The 14,544-nt window shown below is 43.2% G+C and overlaps 1 protein-coding gene across 1 annotated transcript; it reads left to right on the top strand.

Annotated features, from left to right (window-relative positions):
• Positions 1-1,364: 1,364 nt before the first annotated feature.
• On the top strand, positions 1,365-4,217 carry LOC143152810 (uncharacterized). The gene has a single exon (XM_076323333.1). It carries the CDS (start codon positions 1,436-1,438, stop codon positions 2,279-2,281), a length of 846 nt encoding a protein of 281 aa, XP_076179448.1. The 5' UTR covers positions 1,365-1,435; the 3' UTR covers positions 2,282-4,217.
• Positions 4,218-14,544: the final 10,327 nt, after the last annotated feature.

The following is a 14,544-nucleotide window of genomic DNA, read 5'->3' on the forward strand; positions in this document are numbered from 1 at the left end:
ATTTGTATGCGTCAATCCTGTAATCAGGGGAAAAAAGCGGACAGGTGTGTCTAATAAAGATAAATAAGCGCGCGTTGTTATTCTATGGAAAATTGTACGCGGTACGGTACAATCGTGCGTAATCGTATTACTTCTTGCTTCGACGAATCGATGCACAGCCAGCGTGGACTGAAACTTTTTCATCCGATTCAATTATGAACCGAGATTCGTACTGCTTCCTGATCCCCTTTAACCGCCTTATCTTGTTCTCGTTCGAAAAAGACGTTCGTCATCGTTCGTTTCCTATTTCCATTTACCCACTTCAATCCTACCGTGACAATTCTCGCGAATCTCTTCCTCGTGTCCAACGACGACGAATCAAACGTCACGCGTACCAATATCGTTTCACGATAAAATTCTACCGATACGCGTGAAATTTTAAAACAAATTTGTATTTCATTAAATCTGGTCTTCGTATAGAAAACGAACAGACAAATATTAAACGCATATTAATCAATTCTTAAACAAATAAACGCAATGGGAATATTTGTACTTTATCCTGGCAATCGGGTTGATGCAGATTCCTCGAAATTCGATCTTGCTCGACGTTTTACCTGCTTTGCAAAATATTTTATACAACAGGGGAGGATATCCTCCGGGAATCTCGAAATTTTCGGGAAACTCGAATCTTGAGAAATTCTCCTGAAACGATTAATTGTCGTCGTGGTCATCGTATCAAACTCAATACTACCTCTTCAAACCTTAACTACTAAATTTTTTACTTCAGAATAATATCGATATCACCGACAAACGTACACACTAGCACTACAGATAGATACCAGTGTATCAAAGCGTTCCTTCTGTGTATCTAATTAAAATCGACTCATTGAGAAAAAAGAGGAACTTGTGAAATTGATTATATGTACATAATAGAAAGAATAACGTCTCTCGAAAATACGTTAGGAGATTCAAAGTAAATTTCTTTGTAAAAACCAGTCGGAACCAGTCGCTCAGACGGTACATCCAGTGTTAAAGCGATTAAAAATAAAATTGTCAAGAATACCGTCGTTTGATTCGTCCGTGTACTTCGGGACGAGTCTCGTTCGTAAGTCGCTCGAAGGTTTCCCCGTTATAGGAGACTTTCGATCGGCGTCGATCCGAATTGCGTCACCCAGCCGTGGGCCAATGATCGTCGACTCGTTCACGGGACTCGAGTACGTGAAAAACAGCGGTGGCATTTCATTACGGGCTCGAGAAAGTGTGAAAGGTTGGTCCCCACCCGCGATTGAGTTCCGAGAACGACGACGGAAGGCTTGCGGTCGCGCGGATGAAAGTGGAATCGACGACGGAAAACGATCGGAAGCCCCGTGACGGAACAATCGGACCGTGGATACTTAAGTATCGCTGGTGGCTGGGACAATCATCAGTCCGATGATCGCAACGAAACCGTAACGAGATGCTGCGACGAGTCCCGTGTCCCCTGATCGTCGTCGCGTGTTCGTTGCTGTTGGCGCAGGCGGCGTGTTACGCGCGAGAACCGCGTGTTTATCGGGGCCGTCGCGATGCCCGGATAGCGGAGAACGACGACGCCTCGCAGCCTTCCGCGTCGGGCGCGACGAGCCTCGTGGTTACCGATAACGGCGACCTGGCGCCGTCGGCCACGGGTCATCAGGACCGACATCACGAATCGGGCGGTGGCCAGAGTCATCGCGCGGATCATCACGAGGAACACGCCGAGGAGGGGGACAAAGGTTACAAGAGCCACCATCATCGCGATAAGAGCGACAAAGGCGAGCACGATAAGGAACACCGCGAGGGTAACCACGAGGAGCACGGCGGTCACAAGAAATCCCATCACGACGAGCACGAGAAACACGGTGAACACCACGAAGGTGAGAAGGGACACAAGGGTGGTAAATTCGGCGAGAAGAAGGGCCACAAGAAGGGGCACAAGACCAAAGGATACCACAACAAGTTCCACAAGGACGAGTACCACAAGGAGCACAAGTTCTACGACGATTACCACAAAGGTGGGCATCACAAGAAACAAGGGGACTTCCACGGACACCACGAGATGAAAGAGGGCGAGAACAAAAAGGGCGGGCACCAACATTCCGGTTACCACGAGGATCATCGAGGAAAGAAGGGACACCACGACAAGGGCCATCTGGACGAGCAACACAAGGGTCATCACGGGAAACACGGCCACGACGATCATTACAGTCATCACGATTCTTACGGGAAGAAGGGCGACCAACAGAGCGGGAAGAAGTTCGGTTACGATAAAGGGCACAAGGGCTGACGGGGATAGTGTCGGAGATCCGGGCGCATACGCGATGGATTCGCCGCTTAGGTTCTGTTCCGTGTTTACAACCGTTGTAAAGTTGTTTCCGATCAATTCGTTTCGTTTTTTGTCACGCTACAACGTATTAGCGCGAAGCTGCGTATGCGCGGGGACCACGCGTTCGTTAATCGGATTCGTTTTCGCGGACGAGCGAATCGTAACCGCTCGTTTTCGTTACTATGTCACGGAGGGAACAATAAATTGATATCTTTCAAAGAAGGCGAATCGTTGGATCCGAAATTGCGAAACTTCGGGTGTTCCGAACGGATACCTTCTGGCGGGACGAGAACGTTCACGGATGTTCGTGTTGTTCTTTTTTTTTTTCATTTTTATGCCAGCTTTCGTATTTTAAGAAACACCTTCGCGGACACGGTTTTTCGTTTTTAACGAAATTTATTCCCGATGGTACGTTATTTACGCTCGTTCGCGTTTAGCGCCTCGAATATTTCACGGACGTCAGTCTTAAGGTTTTCCAAAGTGAAGGCGAAGTAATGTACCGTCGGCTCGATATGTGCTCGGCATTGTGTAAATACATTATGTAAACATCCGCGTGGATATTGTTGCGGGCAAAAACGACGATACCTCCTCGGCGTCTCGTCTTGCTCCCTTTTCACCTTTCTTGCGGTGCTGCGAATAAGTTTCTCCGTGGCTCATACTTGTCTCATAATGTCCACATTAGTCAACGCGAGGTGTGCTCCTTATCGAGTTTTCGATGAAATTCACTAACCCGTACTTCCCGCTTTCTCGTAAACGAAACGAAACAATTTTCTTATTCGCTTGGTAAATTTACGAAGTTTACCCAGCCGCGTAGAGGGAAACGGAAAGTAGGGAAAGTTTACGCGAAATAAATAAATACACCGTGTTTACCTATACGTAATTCACAACCGTGTATTTAGTCAATTATCGTTAAACGCCATCTTTACAATTTGAAGAAATCGATACTCTTTCGCTGTTGCGCTTTCTTCAAATTTAACGTATCAATAATCACACTGCGTTGAAACGAAATTCGAAATAACGGGAGAGATATTTTTTTTATATTAATGCGATCCAATCCTTACACTTTGAACGCGAAACATATTTTTCCAGACTGGTGGATGACTTTTCTCGGAGACTACTTATCCAGTTATTTATATAGTTTCTAAGAAGTCCAATTATATTCAATTACGACCATTAATAATCGATTCCCACCATGCGAGTAAGAAATTCGAATAACGTGGTACAAGGACGCTTATATTTATTCGTGTTTTATAAAAATTAGTGAAAGTATTTCTCAAAGTATGTACTTTTAATATATGTGTCTAATGTTTATATAAGATATTTCGTATCGTGAAAGAAATTTCCAAATCTCAGCATCGTTTGTCACCTTGAGTCTGAATATTATTTCCCACAATTTCCTTACGTACAGGGACGTCTAACATTACAAAATCGATAAGTACAACGTTACCTTGCGACATAATGTAATTTAGATTTTCTTCTAAATTCGATTAATCCACGTGTTCGAAGTTGTGCATATTTTATTATTTTTTTGCATACTTTGTCGTAGAGCTAATCACGCATAACGAGATTGTAATGTCCATAATTGACGTGTACTGAAACTTGAAAGTCATCTGGAAACGTTCAACGGTCGAGAAACAGTGAACGACTCGAATGTCTGTGGAATCGTTGCCAGTTTTTGCGATGATTTTGTTCAACGTATCAAACTCGCTTGGATTCGTTTCGATCTGTATTTAAAATTTCTTTAACTATTTTCTAATTTCCTTCCGAATTTAACATCATCTCAATACCTGATTATAATCGTAATATCAATTTTACGTACATTCTATATCAATGACACTTATTTTCTATATTTATAAAACAGTACAGGTTAAATAAAACTAGCTCGTTTGAATCCCGACGAGTGGTAGTCCTTTATTTATTTCACCGACGTGTACGCATTTAATATTTACCTAAAATTATTCGTAACGTCAAAAGCACCGACAAACGTTAGGAAAATTCAGCCCCCTTTAATTTTTCATCCGCAAATCAGATAGTTTGCTATTGGAGCGCAGTCGAGCGGAATTTTGTACTCGAAACACGAAAATACTTGAGGTTCTCTCTTTGTTTTTTACACGACGAAACGAACCCCTCTTTGAAAACGTCTATACTCGTCTATGGTGAATGCACGTGCTGTTTCCGACCGAGCCCCTCGTAAAGTGAACAAGCTCCCTCTGCAACGCGAACGATGTAGCGGAGCATATACATAAATGATTTTAATCACGCACCGAGAAAGTCAGTAATACGCCAGTGATAGAGTTTAATCGGTCGCGTTGCCGATCCAATTGATTTTCGGATATTAATGCGCCGTTCGATGGAAACGCGTATTGCGATTTAACGCGGTTAAATTTGCAGATAAATAACACATGCTCGGCGGATTTTCGCGGGCGGGCTGCTTGTAATTATGTTATTTCATTATGACAGAAACGATGTATACTTCCTACGCTCGGTATGAAATTCGCCTCTCCGTGTCGTTTGCACGGCTTGCGTCTCGTTCGCGTTGCAGATATAAAATTCAACAATAACGTTTGAATATTGTATTTTATCTCGGGGATTAATACGCATTGCGTACAATTTGGAAATTGGATAGGTGTCCTACGATACATTTTAATCATTTCGTAATATCTCTTCGATATTCCCTATTGAAGATGCGTGCATCGAATAATTTTCGATTCTACGTTAAAAAGTAAATCTTAAAATCGTAAGGTAAGAAAAATTGTTCTTATCCGAATGTAAGATCAATATTTAGTATATGTACGACTGAATTGTCTATTACTTAAACATTATTCTATCGTATTGTGTTCGAACTGAACAAACATTAAAACCGATATTGACCCATGTGACAATTATTAATCTTACGACGATGACGTATCGTACCACGGATAACTTTAATTACAAATATTTATTCACAATTTTAACGGTTCTTTTAATAACACGTTACTTGACACAAATTGAATATTAACTATATACTCGAATGGGTAAATAATTTTCCTAGTGTTATTTTAAATTACGCTAATTTTAACGAACCCGAAGAATAAACTCGAGCCTCTGGATAAAGCCACCAGAAGCTTATTCCCTTAAATCTTGATCCCACAGATTTATTAAACAGTCGACTTCTATACAAGAGTCATTTTCAACCAAGCATAAATTACGTTTAAGACAATCCGTTGAATCGGGATTACCGATGAGTCCATCAGCAATCCAGAACGAAATACCTCATTTACCGAGGACAATCTGTTTCTATAAAAAAAACTCCTTTCAAACTTTTCGTGAAGGAAATGATGCATTCGTAATGGCGCCTTTAACCTTTACTCGCTCGCGCGACTTTCAGGCATAAAATTACACGCGCAATGTAATCCCTAGATCGATCAAATATACTATTTACATTCGCCTAAAATATATACGTTCTTACGTGCATATTTTCAAAGACACTGCATTTTTATTTATCAAGTCTCACGATTCAAATTTGCCTACAAAGTATTGGGTTGTTCAAAAAGTCATTTCGTTTTCTTTTTCTGGTGAAAACACAATTTTATTAGAGTGTATAAACATTTTATTAAATTGTATACTCTCCATTTTGGAAAATTTAAATCACTTTCCGAACAACCCAATACATCACCGTGGATAATTAAAAATTAATTTTAATTCACCGATCGAATACTCAGCGGTCGACCAGTCCAAATTTAATCTTACATAAACGTTGTTCCTAATCGACGATGTTTCGGAATGCGAAGCGGATTATCGACAAAGTTCGCGCATCCGTTCGAGCTGTCGCGCGAGTTCCTTCGGCGAGTCGTCGCTCGCACCCTGTCAGTTTATCAATTTTCCTTGATCCGGACGCGGATTAATAGCGTTGCCGTTTACACGAGCGTTTCCATCGCGTTTCTTTCTGTTTACCTAACCGCGTGTCTGCCCCTCGGTATAATCCCACGCCTTCGAAAGCTTTATTTACTTCAGTCAACGGGTGGAACGCGATCGGGAACACGTACGCGCGTTTGCGCGACGCCGCAGCGCTACTCGCGCGCGAGTAGCATCGTCTACGTAATGACGAGATCGAAAAACAACGTGTTCGATGAAATTGGACGAGCACCCGACAGGGGTTGAAAAACAAAAAAAAAAAAACCCTCCCGGCGAATTCCCCGCGCGTTCGCTTTTAATCGAACACGCGGAAGTGGGGGGATGGAGGGGGTGGAGATACGTTGTCGCGTTGTAATCCGAGCAATTTTACTATTTATGCGAGAACGTTTCCGATATGTCCGCGAACCTGTTTCCCGCGTCACGCAATAAAGGGTTTTTCATTGTAAAGCGTTTTCACGGTTCTCCGGTTCGCGAAATTTAATTCAATGCTCTTCGCCAGGGTCAAACAGGTAGCGAAAATTTCATCAAATTTGCACAACGTTTCGAGTGAAAAATTAATTTCTTAATTCCTTTAATTGGTCCCCGAACGGAATCGGAGTGATACGGAATTAAATGTTTCGTTATTATCGCGTTTCGAGGCCGGTCCGACGAAACGTGCGATCGAACTCGCGGCTATGTAACATTTGCGTTTTTGCGTCGTTGATTCGACAAATAAAAATAAAAAAAAAGAAAAAAAATTGCACGCGATTCGGTTTTTTCAACGAATTTCGCGAGCGTGTCCGCGATCATCGATCCACGAACCCGGAACGACGCGACGGGGGCCGGTGTTTCCCGTTTTTATTTACGGGAATTGTACCCGCGCATTTCGCTCAGCCGGGTCTTTCGAAATATAATAATGCACCAATGCGCACGCGCAGACAATGTAAGCTCGGTCCGAGCACTTAATCCGGCGAGTTTATATCGTCAAAGGCTCTCTTGCGGGGTCTTATCGTGCAATTTTCAACCGGGGGACTGCAACTACGCGGCTCGTTTATTATTTCACTGGCTCGTGAATATTTTATCAAAGGTTCCCCCTCGGTTAATTTCGGATTATTTTGTTATCGCGCCATTACTTTTCACCAATAACGTTTATTCTCTTTACCGAACGACTTGTAACCCAACCGCTCTTTACCGTACCACCGAAATACCGAACTAGGTATTTCGTTGCTGTAATGGATCCCTATTCCCTTTCATTACGAATCTCTCAACGAGGGAATTTCAATGAATATTGTGCGCGCTAAAATTTAAATATAGCTTTGGAACTCGGTGGGAGTTAAATTGTTTCGATGAGCACCGAATCGCTCAAAGACATCCCTTGGAATTATTTAACGCAAGAGCATTGGGTATCATTTCGTTGTCGTAACGGATCCAGGGAATTTTCTTTTGTTTCGAATTTCCAAACGAGATGATTTCAACGAGAATCTTGCACGCAATTGAATATAATTTTGAGACTCCCTTGAAAGTAAATTCTTTCGACGAGTAAATTTAAATCGCTCAGACATCCCTTATAACTCACATTACATCCCAATGATATCTAGACACTGATTTTCGATTTAACTTCTCAGCTCTCAATCCAAGATAGAAGCGTAACGAAAAAATTCCATTGAAGAGTTCCCTTGAGATAAAAAAAAAAACAAAAAAAAAGCAGAACCTTTGAAACTTGAAAGTAGCTCGAGTCGGAACACGTTGACCAAAATGTATCTGCGTCTAAATACAGGAACCTCGATTCGAAGGATCCATTAGAGAAGATAGAATTAAAATGCGACGGCTCGTGCGTTCTGGCGCGGAAAATAGGCCGCGGGTGTACATTGTCGTCGTTGAATTTTCCAGCTTCGTTTCGTATTTTCGTCCGCGACAGAGCCAGACCGGCTTGAAAACGTACGGTCCGTGTGCTATACATATTTTCGTATTCTCGACGCGCCTTTTCGTCCGTCACAGTCGGAATTCACACGTTCCCTTTAATTTAAACGCTTCCCATTGTCCCCGTCTGGCATACTAAGTCCTCCTTACCCTCAACTTGCGTGTCGGTGTAAACTCTATTAGCAGCTTCGTTCGCGACTCGATTTCATTAAAACAAGACCGGTTACCGGGTATCGTGGAACGACTCGCACGTTTACACCATTCCCCTGCGAATTATCCAGAAAGCGACGTTCCCGCGATATCTGGGGAATTAATACGTCAGACTCTGGGCAAGGTCTGAGCAAGTAGTTCGCTAGTTGGTACAACGTGTCTAGAGAACGTTGATGCTGGAAGGGAAACAGGGACCACGATCGTGTCTCTTAAGTGGAAATGTTAAAATTCAACCCTTAACGCGCGTTAACTGCCGCGTGACTTGCCGACATTTTCTACCAGACGTTCACGACGCGATGGCTTGTCGATAGGTGCGAAAGAGTCTGAAGAACTTTAATTTATTCTTCTTTTTATCGATACACCCACTCGGGAGAAACGAATCCGAAAATTAATCGGAAAACGATCGTTCGAAAGTTTTCTATACTTTGGAAAAGATTAGTTCAGCTCGGATTAGTGTTTTTTTTTTTCAGTTTATGGAACGCTTACCATCGCAGGCGATATTTATGAATTTGTATAATCTCTCGGTATACACCGGCGATATATAAAATGGAAAAGTACGTCCCCTATGGAACGCTGCGGTTACCCGAAGCTGAGATAACATTCGTTAATATTTTACGGTATTACCTGTTCACTGGTTCGTAATATTACGCGGAGTCGCATTTGAAAAATGTTTAATATTAATGCAATATATTTAAGAAAAACGAATGAAATAGAAGTACGAGTATCGCATATTCAACCGAGTATAAATTGAAGGATACTAGAAATATATTTACGAAATCAATAGGGTGGTTTCTTTACTCGCAAAGTTAACTCGTTCGTAATCGTATTTAAATGCCCGAAATTAAAAAAAAAATACACAGCACCTTTTAAAAAATCGTAAGAAATTATACCATAAGTACTAAATATTTTGCATCGAAATTTTGCACACACATTGCAACATCCGAGTTATGGTCTACGTACGACTTTAATGTCTCACAGTGACGTGAAATGATTCGAACGGATTGATCATCGAATACTCGTCAATGCGTTTGATGGTGAAAAGGAGATCGTCGAAACACTGGCAAGTTTCCTCCGTTTTTCCTCGAATCGATTCAATTTATACCCATGTAGCGGCAAACAAGTTCCGAGATACGAAAGTTCCAGCAAGAAAAGGCGAACGATGTCGAACGGCCCAAATTAAACGTGGCAATTGCTGGAACATCTTCGTTGGTGGAAGAAGAAGATAAATTACCGATGTGCAACTAATCAATCGCACGGACCCAGGGTGCGGTCGGTTAAGTGAAAAAGAAAGCATTTATCGAAGACAATCGAATTTATCGAAAGAAGTCCAGAGCACTCCCCTTGTTTCCGGTTCGCCAAAGGAGAAGTTTCTTTCGTTCGACACGATCGAGGGAAAAGGATTGTACGTTGACAATTGTTCGTTGTCGCGGTTAAAGAAAAAACGTTCTTTCGAATGTAATTGTTACACGTGCGTTGACACGGTTTGTTAGGTTTATTCGTTCGTCGAGATGTTTCGATTCATCGTCCTTACTGTATTCAATCTATAACTTTTCACAATTCGTCCTTATGCAAGAAATACTTTCTGTTTACACGAGTCTACCTTATCTCAACTCGGTAGAATATCTCACGAGCGTCTAATAGTTCCAAGAAAATGTTCTCGAGGAAAGTTACATCGTACGAAAGAAAGTGGGGAAATTATTTACAACAACGTCTGAAAAATTCTCACACCTTCGCTTCTTCGTGAGATATAGTACTTCACCGTATCGAAAGAATCCAAACTGTACGCTACGGTAAAAATAAAAAATCTTTCGCCCACAAAAAAAAAAACCCCAATACCTTTCGTCTTGTCTCTGAAAATCTCGGTAAAGCATTCGCAATGTAATTCGTTTAATTCGCAACTGGGCCCCGCGAAACGAACTGTTCATTTCGTACGATCTGTATTCGCGATATCACTCTCGAGCGTAAGTGTCGATCGTCGGCATCGTAAAACGTAACGTTAAATTTCGCGAACCTTTCGCAAAATGTTGCGCCCCTCCTCTCGCTGACTGTTTCTTTTCTTCCGTGTATCCATCGTGCGTTCGATTCGCGATAATTGGGCTAATTCCGACAACGAGCCGATACTCGAGCCGCGAGCGTAACGCCACTCGAACCGATAAATCATTAATATCGTATTTTCCCGAAACAAACGAAGCGCGACGAGAGTATCCGCCCCCCTACCCGGTTCCCACCCTTGTTCGAGGAGTGCTCGTTCTCGTTCCAGAGCGATCGGGACCCGGTTAATTTTTCCCGTTGTTCCTATCACGCCGACGGTCTCGAGACGCGCGCATCGGCGGGCTCTCGAGTGTTCTCATTAATTTGGCCGAACGACAGAATTATTGCGCGATCGATCGAAGGCACGAGACGGGCCTTGGGATGCTTACGGCCCCTTTAACACGCCGCTCTGCACGTGTATGCTTCTTCCAGTACTCCGCCCCCGGCGGCGGCAACGGCGGCAACGGCTGCAACGGCGTCGAGTTCCTTCTTTTCTTTTGCCAGTCGCGCGACCACTCCAATTAGATTAATTAAGCCAGCCACACGTACGTGCATCATGGAATAGAACAATGGCCAACGGTGTTACGGTGTACGGAGAGGGGGTGTACGCGCGGTGGTCGCGGCGGAATTGTCACACGCCAGAGAATTTCAAGTAGATCCCCCACCGCTTGTACGCAATCTCCGGCCCGAGAACGGGTAACCGTGATCACGAGCACCGGCAACATCCACCCCTTCCGAGCCCTACACGCCCTAAAAGAACCGTATAAAGCTCCGTTAATCCGTGTCCAGTGCACCGGAATCCCCGTCTAGATAGACCCACAAATGGCCACGGCAATTTCATTTGTCGAGGGGGCGGAATCGTTAATCAAACCGGTTCCACGCCGCGCTGAGTCGCGAGAGAGCTCTCCGCGTCGCGTTGTTCCGCGCGTGAAAAGAAAATGAACGGAGAGAGCGGGAACACGCGTACGAATACCAGCCAACGGGACACTTTCGCGAGGATTTCCACACACGGTGATTCTTTATGGAAATGTTCGACGAGGGTTAATCGGTGAAAATTTTATGCCGGTACTTGTAGGGGTATGGGTTTCTGGTTTGAACACTTGTCGTTGGTGGTGGTTGCAGAGGTTTAATAATCTTCGATAATGCTTGTATGCACACTTTGGACGGTTGATAGTTTAACGTATGATTCAGAAAATGATTCTCAACGCGTGTTTGAAATGTTTTCACAAGGACTGGGGATCAGCAGCAGACACACGCGCACAAACGTACATACTATGGTACACGATAAGAATGATCCAAAAAGGACGAGTATGGTATACAAATGGTTAATGTATATAATTATAAATGTCGCAATTAGTGACTTTTGAATACTCTAACTATTGTTGGGAATAATATAGGGGAAGTAAATTGGTCTTGGACCTGTGATTACTTTGTACAGTAAATAATATTATGTATTCTCGGTTCTTTTCGAGACAGACACGATAATTGAGGCAACAGTACGATTCGTTAGGTGGGAAATTTATTTTTATCGCCGGGACGAAAAGATTTGTATATTATTTTCTATACTAAAGGATTTAATTTTTATTCGGTTTCTATTCTGAGATACTGTTTCCATATATAACGTACGATTAATTCGTGGTGGAAAATATCGACTAATGGAACATTCCTTCGAGTCGTTTGACAATTTTTTAACGGTTTTTCTTTTTACATTTCACCCTCGATAAGCATTTTAATACTTACGGGCACGGATACGTATAGCTGCGCGTTTATGTCCTCGATTTTCTCGTCAGACGGACCGTAAAAATTTATTACGATGCGTTGAAATTTTAAACAACCACCGTGGGAACACGTGTACGCCGTTTCGCCGTCTCGTTTCGTTTTTCCGCGGCTTTACCGAACAGCGAGGAAATTTGCGCGCATTGCGCGCCAATAAGCGTGTTTATCAAAACTGGAAATTGACCGGATTTAATTGTTGATTTTATAAAGCCTCGTTTCAATTTTGCGCGTTCCTGTGCGAACACGCGTACCGATTGTTTTGTTCCGGTTCCTCGTTTTCCGTAACTTCGCCGAATTATAAAAGGAGCCCTCGTACAATCGACGCGGAACACGCGCATTCCAATTTACCGTATTTCAATTCGTTTAAATTCGTAAGCATATTCCGTGGATAGAATTTTCCTAAAAATTCGTTAAACCAACGACGGATCAACGCTTTAGCGTAAATGAACGATATTAAAGACATGTTTCATTCATCGACGTGATTAATACCGATTACTTGATGAACAAATGGGACACTATTGGGAATTTATTAATAAGCAAAGGAATTTATGGCAGTGACGAGCAATATGATTTCAGGCTGCGGTTTACGCGGAATTTCCCCCGTATTAAAATCCATTTTCGATAATAATAATTTATGCGGGAGCTTAATGGCGAGAAGAATGCAATGTAAAGACTGCATTATCGAATAATTTAATATTTCACGAAATTTCTGGCCCGTGGTTGTCTCCGTTCCATTAATTATTCGTTCGCATTTAGATTCTGATTTTCGCGCTAAATATCGGCTCTTAGTTTGCAGGAATTTTCGAAACCTTCGCGTCCGATTGATTTCGTTCCGTTGTCCCTCTATTGACGGGCGAATAATTCACGAAAAACGATAACCGTGTTTCACGAGTGTCGAATTAACCGGTAACGTACGTATCGTTTAATCGATAGAAAAATTTCCACGCGACGAGAACGATGTAAATACGTCTGTAAAAAATCCCCACCGCTTAATAATCGCGCTTAATGACCGGTCTTGTACACCCACTTCTTTCCAGCGTCGGACGCAGCTGTTTCTCCGCTACGATAATCGTTGTAATAACGATCCTCGCGATCGTCGTTGTCTCTGAATCCCTTGTGATCGTTGCTATAATGTCCCTTCGCGTGGTAACCCTTCTTTCCGTGATCACCCTTGTGTTCACCGTGATCGTAATGTCCTTGCTTGTGACGTCCGCCCTTTCCACGCGCGTAATCGTCGTAATGGCCGCCATCTTGCTCGTCGAAGTCGGATTCGTAGTTTTCGTCGTGGAAGTCTTTGTGGTTCTCGAACTCGTCCAGATTCTTCACCTCGTGGTGACCGTGGGTGTTGTGTCCCTTTCCATAGTGAGCTTTCTCGTGAAACGTCTCGCCCTTACCGCCCTCCACGCTCCCGTGGTACTCGTCGTAATATCCGTCTTCGTGATCGTGATGCTCGTTCTCGCCGCCATTTTGCGCGTAGCTACCCTGGTCTTTGTTCAGATCGTGACGACCTCTGCCAATTTCTTCGACGTCGTGGTAACCTTTGTAGCCACTGCCGGCGCGATCACCGTGTTGATCTTCGTGACCGGATTGACGATCGCCGCCATCGCCCACCTCGTAACGGAAGCTGTGGGAGCTGGCCTCTGTTTCCAGATCCCCGTAATTTATACCAGTCGCGAAGCTACCGGGCGCCAAAATTGCCAGAAGTATCATGACCGATGGAATTCCACGTACGGCAAACATATCGGTTTTCTTTAATTTTCCGCTGGCCGAGTTCCCGCCTTCAAAGAGGGCGCAGATGTGTATCTATGGTGCGGTGATTCCGACCTGCTGATTGGAAAATATATACCCATTTATCTACCAAGTGCATATCGATCGAAAGGTCTCTTCCCGTCACCGATGGATGTTTATTCAAACGGTAATTTTTCTTGGAAATTTTAACGCGCGAAATATCGGTGTACAGGTACGCGGGGTATTTGTAAGATTCGAGAATCGTATCGTACAGAGATCGAAATAATTTCAGTTTCAATGACTCGAAGCTGAGTATCCGAACGTTCGTATCTTTACAACTTTATATTTTGCACAGTGTTCGAATACGAATAATTTGAAAGTGTAGTATTTTCAGAGACTTTTATTATGTATATATACTTTTTAAAAGGACACAGCAGACGACACACTTGTCGAAAACACTTGGAACAGCGAGAAGAAAAGTCCCGACGAAAGTGAAACTCGGTCGCAAGAAGAAAATTCTGTCGCGAGAAACTCGATCGATTTTTCATGGAAAAATCGTGCACTCGATTCCGCGCGAGTGACGACCACGGTTTCGCGAGTATCGCGGAAAAGCAACCCTTGTAATTTACCTGTGAACCGGTTACACGTGTTCGCGGTATTCACGCAGTCGTACATCCACGAGGCAG

Source organism: Ptiloglossa arizonensis, chromosome 11, assembly GCF_051014685.1.
Source record: "Ptiloglossa arizonensis isolate GNS036 chromosome 11, iyPtiAriz1_principal, whole genome shotgun sequence".
Classification (NCBI taxonomy): Eukaryota; Metazoa; Arthropoda; class Insecta; order Hymenoptera; family Colletidae; genus Ptiloglossa; species Ptiloglossa arizonensis.